Raw genomic sequence first — 12,998 nt, forward strand, 5'->3', positions numbered from 1 at the left:
AGAACATTTCAGTCAAAAATTTGCAGGAAAAATTGTTGGATTAATATTGGAAATTTTCTAGAAAAATACAAGGAAATTTCTGAGCTTGAAAAGTTTAATATTTGCTAGAAAAAATATTTAATTCTTAGATTAATCCCAGAAATTTTCTAGAAAAAACATGAAAACTTTTCAGATTTAAAAGTCAAAAAATTGCTAGAAAAAACTTAAATTCACTGATTAAACTCAGAAATTGTCTAGAAAAAATACTGAAAATTTTGGAGTTTGAAAAGCCAAAACCTTGCTAAAAGGAAAATTTAAAGTTTTAGATTAAACTCAGAAATTTTCTAGAAAAATTTGAAAATTTCAGAATTTCTGTAATTCGTACAGAACAGACAGTTTTTTCAGAGCACTGCAAGAAACTTGATATTTTTCATCTGAAACAAAAGAACTCAAATAATATCCAAATATATTTCATTTGACATTTGAAATTAAACTTTAAATATAATCCCAGAAGTGTTCAAATAAAACCTTATGACACGTGTTAAACTCAAGGCCCGTGGGCCAAATCTGGCCCGTCAGATTTATATGTGGCCCTCTGGATTCCAGACTAAACATCAAGTGTGATTAAATATGATGTTATCAATCAAATCAATGCAGTTTTTATCTGTTTACTGCCAAATTATATCAATCAGTCCCTCCAGTTTCTTCAGACTTATCATGGAAATTCATGCAAAAAGCAATAAATTCCTGCCCTTTTCTACCCTAATAAATGGGAGTTTATGGCAGATTTTTCTCAAAAATTGTCAAAAACTTTCTTCTTTCTTACCAACAGAATCACAAAATGCTGGAGGGACTGAAAAGATGAAAACATATTATTTAATGTTAAGGATTTAAAAGTTTGTGAACGGATTTTATCAATACATTCTGGCACAACCGGCCTTTTAAGAGAATTCATGACCTTGATTTGGCCCAAAATGAAAATGAGTTCGACATCCCTGCCTTAGGATATAATTTGGCTACTTTATTCACTTTAAAACAGAAAGGATAGCACTGCAGCTAATCTCATAAACCTGAAGTAGCCACTCTCCTCTCTTAGATAAACGTTGTGAAACTCTCTGTGATAACATCGGCACACCAAAGGCATTGCTGAACTTTGAGAGTTTCAAAGCACAACATCTGTAGCAAACAAAGGGTCGTATTCCAGCAGAATCCTAATGAGGGATGAGGCAGGGAGCCGAACGCCCTGAAGGTGAAACTCCGACAGCTTCACAGCTGCTCTGTGTCATCTACCCTTTTTACACTTTTAACAAGGGAGTTTAAACACAAAATAACCCACGCTTGCTGGTTTTTCTCCATTGCAAAAGCCCTGAAAGCTTTAAAGTCACACTAGCATTGTGCTGTATTACAACTTCATCTCTGGAACAAAGTTCAACAAAGCAATTAACCTGATAACCTAAATCACTAGCAAAGCGTTTTTCAAACTCAACTCAAATCTCACTGTTTGCAGATAAAATTCCTAAAAGTAGGGCCTCAACACTAAATTGTGTTTCAGAATCATCCCGGTTATCATTTGTCACCTCTATGTAGCTCCTCAATTATGCAGGCTAGCTGGGCGAGAAAGGAGCACAGCATTAAAATTCATAGCCTCAAGTCTTACAGACTCGGCAGATTAGTCTTTCTATTATATGAACCTGGACAAAGCCACACATTCAGCAAAAGGAAGCAAGTAAAGTGTAAAAACCACTGACCCCAGCCTGAACTGAAGTCCAGCACTTACCAACAAGTATCTGAATAAAAACAGGGATAAAGAAATCTCAGATCACCAGATTTCTCATATTATTATTTTGGAATTAAAGAGGACTTGATTTGATCTTGAACTGAAGCCGTTTGATGTGAAGCTGGATAAATATTTAGACATTTACTTTAATGACGCAGGCAGATCCTGGAGGATGATTTGGTTCTTTTCCTAACATGAAACTGATCAGGTTTTCACAAATCACCCTCGTAATCTGTAGAGCTCCCAGAAATGTCAGCTGTTGGATCACCAGAACATTTTCCTCATCAGTGTGTTGTTGGCTTACTCGGAGCGGCCTGTTCTGTCTCTGCGGGCTCCTCCTCTGTCTTCTGAGGCGGGCCCTTGATCTTGTAGAGCAGAGCCAGGAGCCGACCTTTAATCGACGTGTCCTGCTCTTCCTCCTCCTCCTCCACAGGGATTCCTGCCAGGGCAAACGCCTTTCTTTGAGTTTTAATGCGATGGTTCAACATTTACAACAAAGTTGCTGCTAAATCAGGCGTAAATAATCTCCATCAAGTCTTTAAAATAAAGACATTTATTTAGCCCAGAGGTTTGCAACCTGTGGCTCTTTGGAACTTCGACAGTTCTTCCTAACTGATTTGTTTAAAATGTTTTTATTTGTTTCTCATTATTTTATGTTATCTAACAAGAATGAGTCACGTTTCTTAATTACATTGATTTAATTATAATTTGTTGATCTTACAGTCTGATTTTTAATAACATATTGATGGTTAAAGTGAAACTTGCACATTGCAGCAAAACAGTATTTAGATTTTTTAATGTAGACGACAAAACAAATGCAGCCTGGCAGGTTTTTCTTCAATATTTGTAGTAAATTTCCTCAAACAATGACGCTAAAAGTACCAACAATATAATTTTTTTCTTGTCATTAGGTTGCAAATCATTTTCTATACCACAGATTAAAAATTGCCTTTATACTAAATCCTAAACGTAGAAATAAAATGGTGGTTTTTAAAAAATACATAGCATCGATGTCTATAAGTTGTCTTTTGTTGTAAAAATCCCGTTACAGTTGCAGCTCTGTGTGGACTGAGAGCAGAAACCCCTGGTTTAGTCGTGATTGTCTAACTATAATGAGCAGCTGAACTCTACCACAGTGCAGCCGTAATTCTTCATGGAAAGACGTGAGTTCATCCTGGATCTCCTCGGGACAAGGGCAGTCCTCCCCTGCGCTGAAGTTCAGCAGAATATTGATCTGAAAGAAACAAGATGAGCTACAGAAGGTTAGAGGAACAAAAAGTCGAGGGAAACTTGAGAGAAGAAGAATTAATGAGGATGAAATGAGCAAATAAGATGCTTGTGTAAAGACTTAATCAATGAAAATGAAATTTAAACCAGGAATAAGAGTGGAGATCAAATTATCTGAGAAACAGTCACGTGAATAATTACTTGCATAATCCCTCAGAAATGTCTCCCAATGACTTGGATTTTAAAACTAGAACTGGAGAATAACACGAGGAATAAAGAAAAAAAAATCTTAGATTAAGAAAATGTATCTGAGCACCTTAACCAACATGAATAAATAATGATGCTGTATGATTACGAATCACAAACCAGTGTTAAATAAACCCAACCTTTCTATTTAAGAGCACATAAAAAAGCTCCATACAGACTTTTATTTACTAAAACATTAATACGTTCTTCCTTAAAAATTTTATATTATATTTTCATCAACGTCAGACTTATATGATGTGCTTAAAATCTTCCACAACACATTACGACGACCTTCAAACTTTAAATTGAAAACATAAAACACTTTCAGCGCCATCATTTCATATTTTCCTGCTCTTAAATGCCAGATGTTGGGCTCGACCGCACAGCCGATTCAATTTAGCTTCACATGCGGTCCAAGCTGCCCTTTGGGTATTCCAACCCGAAATGAAGTTAGGAGACGATGGAAACCGAAAGCATTTTGAGGACTAACAAACCTCTGTGAAGGGCTCTGACTGATGAGTTTTTAAAGGGTTTTTCTCTGATGGGGAAAAAATTAAACAGGAAGAGTTGAAAGGACGAGGGAATCAGGTGATTTAATGATTTCTCAGGAGATTCAGCACCTAAAGTTCACGTTTTTCCAGCTAATTTGAACAATTAGGTATGCAGAGTGAAAAATACTCAGAATTATGAGACTCAAGACAAACGTACAAGAATATTCCCTAACATATTGGCCTGCCTTTAACTTCTATTAATGAGAGAATATTAACTATTGCTCTAAAACTCCTCTAGTAATGAAATAAACATCTGTCCACCTCTCTTTTAATCATAAGCTAATAGCTTTTCATGCGTAGAGCCGTTAAAGTGCGGCACCTGTTCATGTGGCGGCGAGCGAAACTCCTTGGTCTTCTTGGCCGTGACGGCGGCGGACATGTTGAAAGCCTGCATCAGCTCGTTGTAGCGAAACTTCTGGTTGTACTGCAGTTTGGAGACGAAGCGGTCGGAGAAGGAGACGATGGCCTCGATGCGGTGCTGCAGCTCACAGTCGCAGAAGTAGTGCAGCAGCTCGCACATCTGGAAACAGCAGAAATCTGATCAGATAAAGAACTTTTTTTTTATCTCTATCTGATGAAATAAAGGTAGCTTTGATTTAATTAGATCTTGAAGGTGACCTATTATGGTTCCTGGAACAGGTCAGGACAGGTCGATAGGCTCAACAGAACATGTTCATTACATTTTTTGTACAAAATTATTCTTAGGTGAAAAAAAAAGAAGTTTTGAACTGTTTTAGGGCCTCTGTCACTTTAAATCTAGATAGGTTGCTGCCATGCCCCACAACTCAGCATTTACATTCTCACATGAAAATGGCTGCAAACAGTTCCACAATTATATGGCCATACATCTTTGAAAAGCAGAAGTGGAACCTCCTGCACAACCAACAAGGATGCAGCAAGTGTTTTCTGGATGGCCAGTCAACAACAGAACACTTATCTTTTCCAGCAACCATTGTACAGTGGTAAAACCAGCTGACCAAACATGCTGGAGTTAAGCTTGGGTTACTAGGTAACAGCCATTGGGATTGCTAATTTAAGCTAATTCGGCCATTTGGAAGGTTTTTGAAACAGAGCAAAAGTCATTAACTTGCTGCTAAAAAACCAGCTGGAAATTTTTTTTAAACCACTTGAGCTGTTTTTAGAAGCAGTAAGAGCCAAATAGATTTATAATACATCCCCAAGCATTCAGCATTTTTTCACTGAAATAAAATATTTCGTCACCTGGTGTTTAACAGACTCCGGCAGGGACTTCTCCAGCAGGCCTTTGGCGGCCGGTTTGCTCTCCTTGGTCTCCTCCTCTCCCGCCTCCACAGCCTTCTCCTCGTTCTTGCTCACCTCCTCTTTCTCCCCTGCCACCACCACCTCGCTCCCCTCTTCTCCCTCCTTGGCCTCCCCAAACACGTTGGGCTCGATGAGGAGGAGAATCAGCCTCACCTCGTCGCTGGTCAGCACTCCCATGATGAGCAGCGTTCCGATGAGCTTCAGGATGGGGACGAACTGGTACTCTAGGCTCCCGCCTACCGGGTCTCGGATGTGGGAGCCTCCTCCCTGCACGGCCTCCGTCAGCATGCTGATGGCTTTCTCCTTCAGAATGCCCAGGGGGATCTGGGGGCTGTAGAGGAGCTGGTGGCGTTTGGTGCTGATGATGCCGACCGGGGAGAAGTTGACTCGGGGTTTGAGGGAAGTGCTCAGGCCGACTCCGGGAAGAGAATGCCGCTTAGATTCATCTGGGAACAGCTTGATGGACCGGGTCTCGTCCGTCACAGGGATGATGAATTCGTTGTTCATCATTAGCCGTGCCTCTTTCGCCGTCTCAAGATGAATGCTGGATGAAAAAAAAAAGAAAAGGTGGTGGTGATTTTAGATCATCATAATTAATCCAATGTAACTGGCAGGATAACTGCCAGTTACATTGGATTAACCCACGAGACAAAACATCCCACTATGAAGATGAAATCAGATCAAATTCAAACACAACCTTTTTTAAAATGGCCTATGATGCAAAATTCATATTTTGCACATTTGTATGCTTCCTTCTAAAAACAACCCAAGTGCTTAAAAAACAAGAAGCTAATTTTTTTTTTGTGTCTGGAAAATGAGCTGTTTCAAAAACCTTACTACTGACAGGCACTGCACCGTTACCTAGCAACCTAAGCTGAGCTCCAGCAGGATTGGTCAGCTAATTTTACTGCTGTATGAGCTGTACAATGGCTGCTGGAAAAGACAAGTGTTTTGTTACTGACTTGCAGTTCAGAAACTACTTGCTGCATTCTTGTTGGTTGTGCAGGAGGCTCCACTTCTGCTTTTCAAAGCTGTACAGTTAGATAATTGGTCGTCTGTTTGCAGCCGTTTTCATGCGAGTGTAAACATTGAATTGGGGGTGTGGCCAGCAGCGGCTGATTTCAATTTAAAGGCCCTAAAACAGCTCAATCTGAGAGGAACTCAAAGTAGGAAAAACTGAACACTAAAATCTCATTATCCAAGAATAATCTGGTGCAAAAACTGTAATGAACATTTATTTTGTACCTAAATCAATAAGTCACCATCTTCATTTTTTATTTATTTTTTTTGGCTCTAGTGGCTTTTTTTTTGATAGTTAATTGACAGGAAGGTGGGTAATGAGAGAGAGAGAGGGGGAAGACATGCAGTGAAGGTCGCCAAGGCCGGAAATCGAACCTGCGACGGCTGCGTCAAGGACTAAGGCCTCCATATGTGGGTTGTGCTTAACCCCTGCACCACCACAGAACACCCCACTATCTTCTATTTTTTAATCAAATTAAAACTTTCTTGGTTTTGGACAGTTGGAATTACTAAAACTGTTAGTGCCAGAAAAATCTGGACTTTTCTCAAAACGCTTACGCATCCTGAAGTGCCTTGAACACACTGCTTCTTTGTGTGGCATGGTAGAAAAAAATGAACAACAACTAAAAAGTGAATCAAACTGCATCTATGGAACATGCTGCTACGAACAAATTGCCAAAAAAAAGCTAATTTTTTTAGCCAACTTCTCTTTTATGCCTTTGAGTTTGGGAGCCTCAGCCTGAATGAGTCATAAGTCACAGTTAAGTGGCTTAAATGACAGATATTTCTCTGAAAATGGTCCGATAATATCGTGAAAGTGTGTGAAATTACCCAAAAATCAGAGAAAAGACTTCAAAAGAGCCTCAGAAAAGTGGGATCACTTCAAAAGCTACAGGAAAGCTCAGTTCAGAGAGAAAATACACAGCTGAGGGAAACTGAAGGCAGAGATGGATTCATAAAAGAAGGATATTCAGACGCAGGAGATGTGAGCTGGCTACATAAATACATCTCTTCCATTAATTTGATTTACTGAGTAAATGTGACGTTGATTGTGTTTACCACTTCATCACATTAGCACTTATTGGCACTGAAGCTGACACTGAAACAGCCATACATCAGGATCATTTTTTCTCTATCCTTTGCTGAGATGAAACCATGAGGCGGGTTTTGTTTTTTATAATCACCTAAAAGAAAAAGGAACAAACAAATAAAGAAGGTGTTGCTCCACATATGGAGGCGTTAGTCCTCGCTGCGGTAGTCGCAGGTTCGATTCCCGGCCTGGCGATATTTACCCCTCTCTCATTACCCTCTTTCCTGTCAAACTACTTTCAAGTAAAGGCCACTAGAGCTTTAAAATAAATAGATTCTCCACCTGATGAGGACGTCGTAGAAGCCTTCTCTGAGCATGCCCGACAGGTACTGGTTGTCGATGGTGTAGAGAAGCTGTGATTGGTCTAAGTGGCTGCAGAGAGCGTGAGCCACACGCGTGTTTCCCAGAGCACAGAGGGCGCAGTACAACTTCAGAGTGTGGGAGTGAAACTTCCTCAGGTCTTCATGCTCTGACAGCTCCATGATGTCCAAACACCTGCAGAACGACAGAAAAATATCTACCATTCGTTGAGCCTTGATTTAGGGAAACGTTTTGTCTCTCGTTTGGCCTCTAGGGTTCATCCTGTTTGGGGTCTATTTCCAAAAAAACCTAATTTGCGGTTGCACTGCTCTGCAGAGATTTAAATGCACCTGTTTTAGGTAATTATGACAAAATTATCTTAAAAACAGGATTGTGTTTTGTAAGATAATAAAATCTTACAAAACAAGATTTAGTTATTCTAAGATAAGATTTATCTTTTGTAATTTTTTTATTTTTTAGATTTCCTGTAAGATAATCTTTTTTTAGTTCTGCTAAAAAAATTCAAATATTTTTTATTTAAAATAAAAATTATGTTTTTGCTTTAAATAAAAAAAATTAATTTTATAAATTTAATTTAAATTTAAAAATTTCAAATTGTTATAAAATACAAAATTGCATAAAAATTTGAAATTTTTATAAATTTAAAATTTACTCAAATATTTTTGTATTTTAGCAGAACTAAATACAAAAATATTATATTTGAACAATGAAATTCCTTAATCCATTTCCACAATGCTACTTTAAGTCATCCATTTCACTTTTGGCTGTAAACTCGACACAATGGCTGATCAGGTTCCTCCCTGAAATATGTGATATTTCAGTTTTTCTTTCTTAATAAATGTGTAAATATGTCCAAATTTCTGTTTTTTTCTGGCAATCTGGTATCCTGATTGTACATTCATGAGAAATAATATGAACGTTTTGGTTTTTAGCTAGTGGCTACAATGAAATAGAGGAAAAATTTTTAAATACTTTCTGCACCCAGTCCACAATTAGAGGATTTATAATCCATGTTTTTCACTAAATCTCACTTGGATTACTGTAAATCCCACTGTCCAGTTCCTGATAAAAGCTCAAGGTGGATTTAATCTGATGCCCAGCTGCAGGCTGGGCTGGACGGAGACTAAAATAATAACCCCTGCATGATTATTTATCTGATATGAGAGGGCACACAGCGTACTGGAGGGCACATGTGCACATTTGTTTCAAAAATTTAAATAAAGCCCAGCAGCGTACAAGGAGGAGAGTAGCCATGTGAAAAATTGATAGGCTCTTTCTTTACTCTCAGGGACTTTCATTTTGGGAGAGACGGCCAGAGTCACAATTCCCATCTTGAAGTGAAAATGGATGTCAAAGAAACACTGCTAGATGTTTGAACCCAGTGACACATTTAAACTGGTCTTGGAGGCTAATCTTAAGCTTCCAAAATCGCTTTCTCAACTCCTTGATGTCTTAAATGCTGAGAATGCTCCAGTAAAACAAATCAACTACACCAATTCTTACCCCCGTAGTGTTAAGTTTCAAGTCTCTGCTTGGATATTTTTGCTTTTTTTAATTGTTTGCAGGTCTTTAAATGTCCTGTGAGTAAATATATTTGCCCATTTATCCATAACAACTGGAACTTCTGATATTTAGCAGTTTTTTTTCGCAATTTACCGTCTATTAAAAGAAACATGCTCTGTGCTACGACAGGACTAAAATTACTGTAATAACCCGATACTGGCTGGAAAGTGCAACGTCTCTCCTTTCAGAAACCGTTGGAGTTTGTCAGATAGCACAAAGTATAGCAGAGTTACGGTACTACAAATTTGGCTGCGTCGTTGACATGTTCGGTGAAGAAGGGTTAAGAAGAGTGGTCAAAAATCCTGACCGAATTATTACAACAAGCTTGTTGATGACTTCCAGAAATGGTATCTGTTCAACTTGCTGACATTTATCTGAATATTATTCCTGTTAATAACTGAATTTTTTCCAACTCCAGAAGAAAAGCAGCTCAAATGCAAGTCAAGCCCATTATTTTCTACAATGGCTGCATGTAAACTTCTGAAAGACAAAAAAACCTGACAATTCAAAGCTGCCCTGAGGAACACATTCAGTCAGATGAGACGCATCCGTCAGTCTTTCACATGCTACCTGTTCTCTTCAGGTATGTGCACGGCCATCATCTGCAGAGGCTCCAGACACTGCACCACCCAGCCGTGCCGCTCGCTGACCCGAGCCGTCTCCACGTTCAGGAAGGTGTTTGGCATCCGGCTCCAAAGCACGGCCACGATGGTTTGCACATCCAGACGCGGCGGACACTGAGGAACCGGGTTCCGCTGCTCACTTCTGAACATGGCTGACGACAGCGGCATGGCATCCTGGGATACGACAGGGGGGGGCAGAGGAAACCATCTTTGGTTCCTTCAATTCATAAAAGTTTGTTCTTCAGAAAGATTAACGTGAATATGTAGCTCTAACGCAGCCTTTTGAAACACCCTTGCATATTAAATATAATGTTTAATGGAAGCAAATTGAGACAAACCTTTATTTTGACAAATTCAAACTGGAAGAGGTTGGAACTGGTGGGGCAGCAAAACACAGCCGGGAACAGCTTGGTGTTTGGCTCCACCTGGAAACAAACAAACCAAAGTAACGACATGCATCACTAAATGAACAGAGAAGATTTTTCAAATTTATTCCCCAAAATATTCAAACAGCAAAGCATCATTGATATGTGGAAGATCAACAATAATCTGAACGATCAACAATTCTGAGATCCAGTTGAAAAAATCATTAATAAATGATGCAGGAAAAAGATTTTTACTTTTTAAAAACATTTACAATACTGAGCTGTGATACTGGAGCTGCTTTTCAAGAACAATTTAATATTAAGTAACCAAAAACAATCTGACAAAGTAATTTCTGAAATTCAAGACCCATGAAATAAATACAACTTATTTATCTTAAGATAAATAAATTTACTTATAAATCTATTATAAATAATCTTTATCTGTTCTGTGGATGAACAGATAAACCAATGGACAAAAAGGAAACAGATGGAAAGATAAATAAGCAAATGGATAAAAATAGAAAATTAAATTAATTTGAAAAAAATTAAATATGAAGATGATTTCTTGCAAAAGATTTACTTATTTTGAATTGGATCAAACTGTATTGTTTGATCCAATATTGTTGAAAAAGGGAGGTTTTAATAAATTTAATGAACAGAGACGAAAAAGATAGAAAATTTACTTTTAATGTTTTATCACTTCATTATTTACCAAAACAACTTTGAAAAGTTTATTCTGCAGAGAGTTTACCGTCCACTGAAAAACAAAAATAGATAAAAAATGTATATACATCCCAATTTAGTTCTGTTTTGCCTTCCGGCTGAATTGGATGGATGTGCTGCCGTAAATAAGCCTCCCATCGAAGCGGGTTCCCTGTGGCATCCCCGCTTTTATGACGGTAGAGTCTTACTAACCTGATACGCTGTAGGCAGTTCTTTGCCGTTGGCGGTGAAGGAGACGAGGCCGGTGGCCAAGTCGACCAGACAGCCGATTTCCAGGTCGGTGTTTGAGCGGCTGGAGGAAGACGGGCCGAGTGCATCTGCTGCACAGACCATGTAGCAGTTGCTCCTCTGGATACTGCAGCAAGAGGAGCAACAGGAAGAGCTCAGAAACTTTGAAACATTCCCAATAATTCAGATTGGATTTGTGTTTTGCAGAATAAAAAAAAAACTAAAAATCCCAGGTAAAATTAAGCCTATGAACAAATATCGAACTTGGGTTTCAATGCTGATCTAAAGAAATTAATAGCTTTCTATAATGAGGGTCATGTAACTTCAATAACTTCTCTATTGTTTGAAAGATAAAGCTATATTTTTTAAGCTACTGCAATGATTTCTGGAAAATGTAGTTGCTTTGAAAAACTGAACACATTAAAATAAGAGGAAAAATATGATGATAGACATTCATGCTGAATGAAATGCAGAAAAACTGATTGTAGAAACTATTTCTATGTGAGCAGATTTAGCTGCATATCTGTACAATAATGTAACCATCCAATAATGTAACCATCCAATAATGGAAACATCCAATAATGTAACCATCCAATAATGGAAACATCCAATAATGGAACCATCCAATAATGTAACCATCCAATAATGGAACCATCCAAATAATGGAACATTTTAGATCAGGGGTGTCAAACTCATTTTGGTTTTGGGCCAAATCCAGATCATGAATGGGCCGGTTGTACCAGATTATATTGATAAAACTTGATCACAAACTGCTAAAATATCAATGAATCCTTAAAATTAAATATTACTGAACATCTTTTCAGTTCCTCCAGGATTTCATGCTTCTTTTTGTGATTTTTTTTCCAATAAAAATCAGTATTTGCGGTTCTAATTTGGAAATATTTTCACTTATTTATGACAGTAAGTGTGACTTTTTATTACTCTCTGACATCAATTAAGGCTGAGGCAGCTGTTTAGCACAAGTAAGAAAGTTTTTGACAATTCTTGAGAAAAATCTGCAATAAACTCCCAATTATGTATTGGTGCAATTTGATGATTTTGCATGAATTTCCACGGTAATTCTCAAGAAACTGTAGGGACTGACTGATATGATATAGCAGTAAACAGATAAAAACTTAATTGATTTGATAGATAATGTAATATTTAAGCTCACTTAGTGTTTAGCCTAGAATCTAGAGGGCCACATAAAAAGCTACGGCGTGCCAGATTTGGCCCACGGGCCTTATGTTTGATGTGTTCTAGATAAATCTGCTTTATTTCCCATAATTCAGATAAACTGTGATGTTTTATTATTCACTTTAATTTGACTTCAGTTTCTAGGTCTGGTCAGAGGAATGACATTATTGAAGAATATCCTCTGAACGTAGTTTATTCCCAGATTTAAAAACCAGCAGCTTGCCTCTCGTGGACCCGGCCCCGCTCGTCTCCCAGGGTGACGGTGACAGTTTGCGTCTTGCTGAGACTGAAGTTCTTGCTGTAGTAGTGATAGTCTGGTGTGACCCAGCCCACCCACACGCTGGCAGGGTCCTGTCCGGCAAACACTCTCACTGAGTGGTAGTACTGCAGATTTAAAAATAAAAATAATTCAACGAAATGGGAAAGCATATTGTGAAGATTAAAAAATGATGTTTTATCAGTAAGTTTAGGAATTAGTGGTGATTTACGGTTGTGATGCTTCCATAGTCAATACTTCCATCTTCTTTGGGAGGTTGGCTGAAAAAACAAACATGTTTAAATAAAAGGTTTCTGACAGCAGCTGGGAGAAAGGAAACAGATGGATGGATGAATAAACAAATGAATGAAAAGAAAGAAAAATCAATAGATACATGGATAAATAGAAAAGAAAATGGATGGATAAATGGATAAGTGAATAAATAAAAATAAAAGAAACAGATGATTGAATACATAAGCAAATGAATAAGAAGAAAACAGATGGACAAATAAACAAATGGATGAAAAGAAAAGAAACGGATGAATGAATAG

General features: G+C 38.0%; 1 protein-coding gene across 1 annotated transcript in view; it reads right to left on the bottom strand.

Annotated features, from left to right (window-relative positions):
* ryr3 (ryanodine receptor 3) overlaps nucleotides 1–12,998 on the bottom strand; it is a 126,952-nt gene that overhangs the window by 51,811 nt on the left and 62,143 nt on the right. The window contains exons 33-42 of the mRNA XM_088002273.1: nucleotides 12,680–12,728; nucleotides 12,415–12,575; nucleotides 10,959–11,121; nucleotides 10,017–10,103; nucleotides 9,626–9,852; nucleotides 7,454–7,666; nucleotides 5,002–5,605; nucleotides 4,100–4,300; nucleotides 2,888–2,990; nucleotides 2,061–2,195 (exon numbers count right to left, since the gene is read on the bottom strand). Of these exons, the coding sequence (XP_087858399.1) occupies nucleotides 2,061–2,195; nucleotides 2,888–2,990; nucleotides 4,100–4,300; nucleotides 5,002–5,605; nucleotides 7,454–7,666; nucleotides 9,626–9,852; nucleotides 10,017–10,103; nucleotides 10,959–11,121; nucleotides 12,415–12,575; nucleotides 12,680–12,728 (1,943 nt within the window). The remainder of the gene's footprint in view (nucleotides 1–2,060; nucleotides 2,196–2,887; nucleotides 2,991–4,099; nucleotides 4,301–5,001; nucleotides 5,606–7,453; nucleotides 7,667–9,625; nucleotides 9,853–10,016; nucleotides 10,104–10,958; nucleotides 11,122–12,414; nucleotides 12,576–12,679; nucleotides 12,729–12,998) is intronic.

The sequence above is a fragment of the Poecilia mexicana genome, unplaced genomic scaffold, assembly GCF_051168715.1.
Source record: "Poecilia mexicana isolate PSO_F unplaced genomic scaffold, ASM5116871v1 scaffold_21, whole genome shotgun sequence".
Taxonomy (NCBI): domain Eukaryota; kingdom Metazoa; phylum Chordata; class Actinopteri; order Cyprinodontiformes; family Poeciliidae; genus Poecilia; species Poecilia mexicana.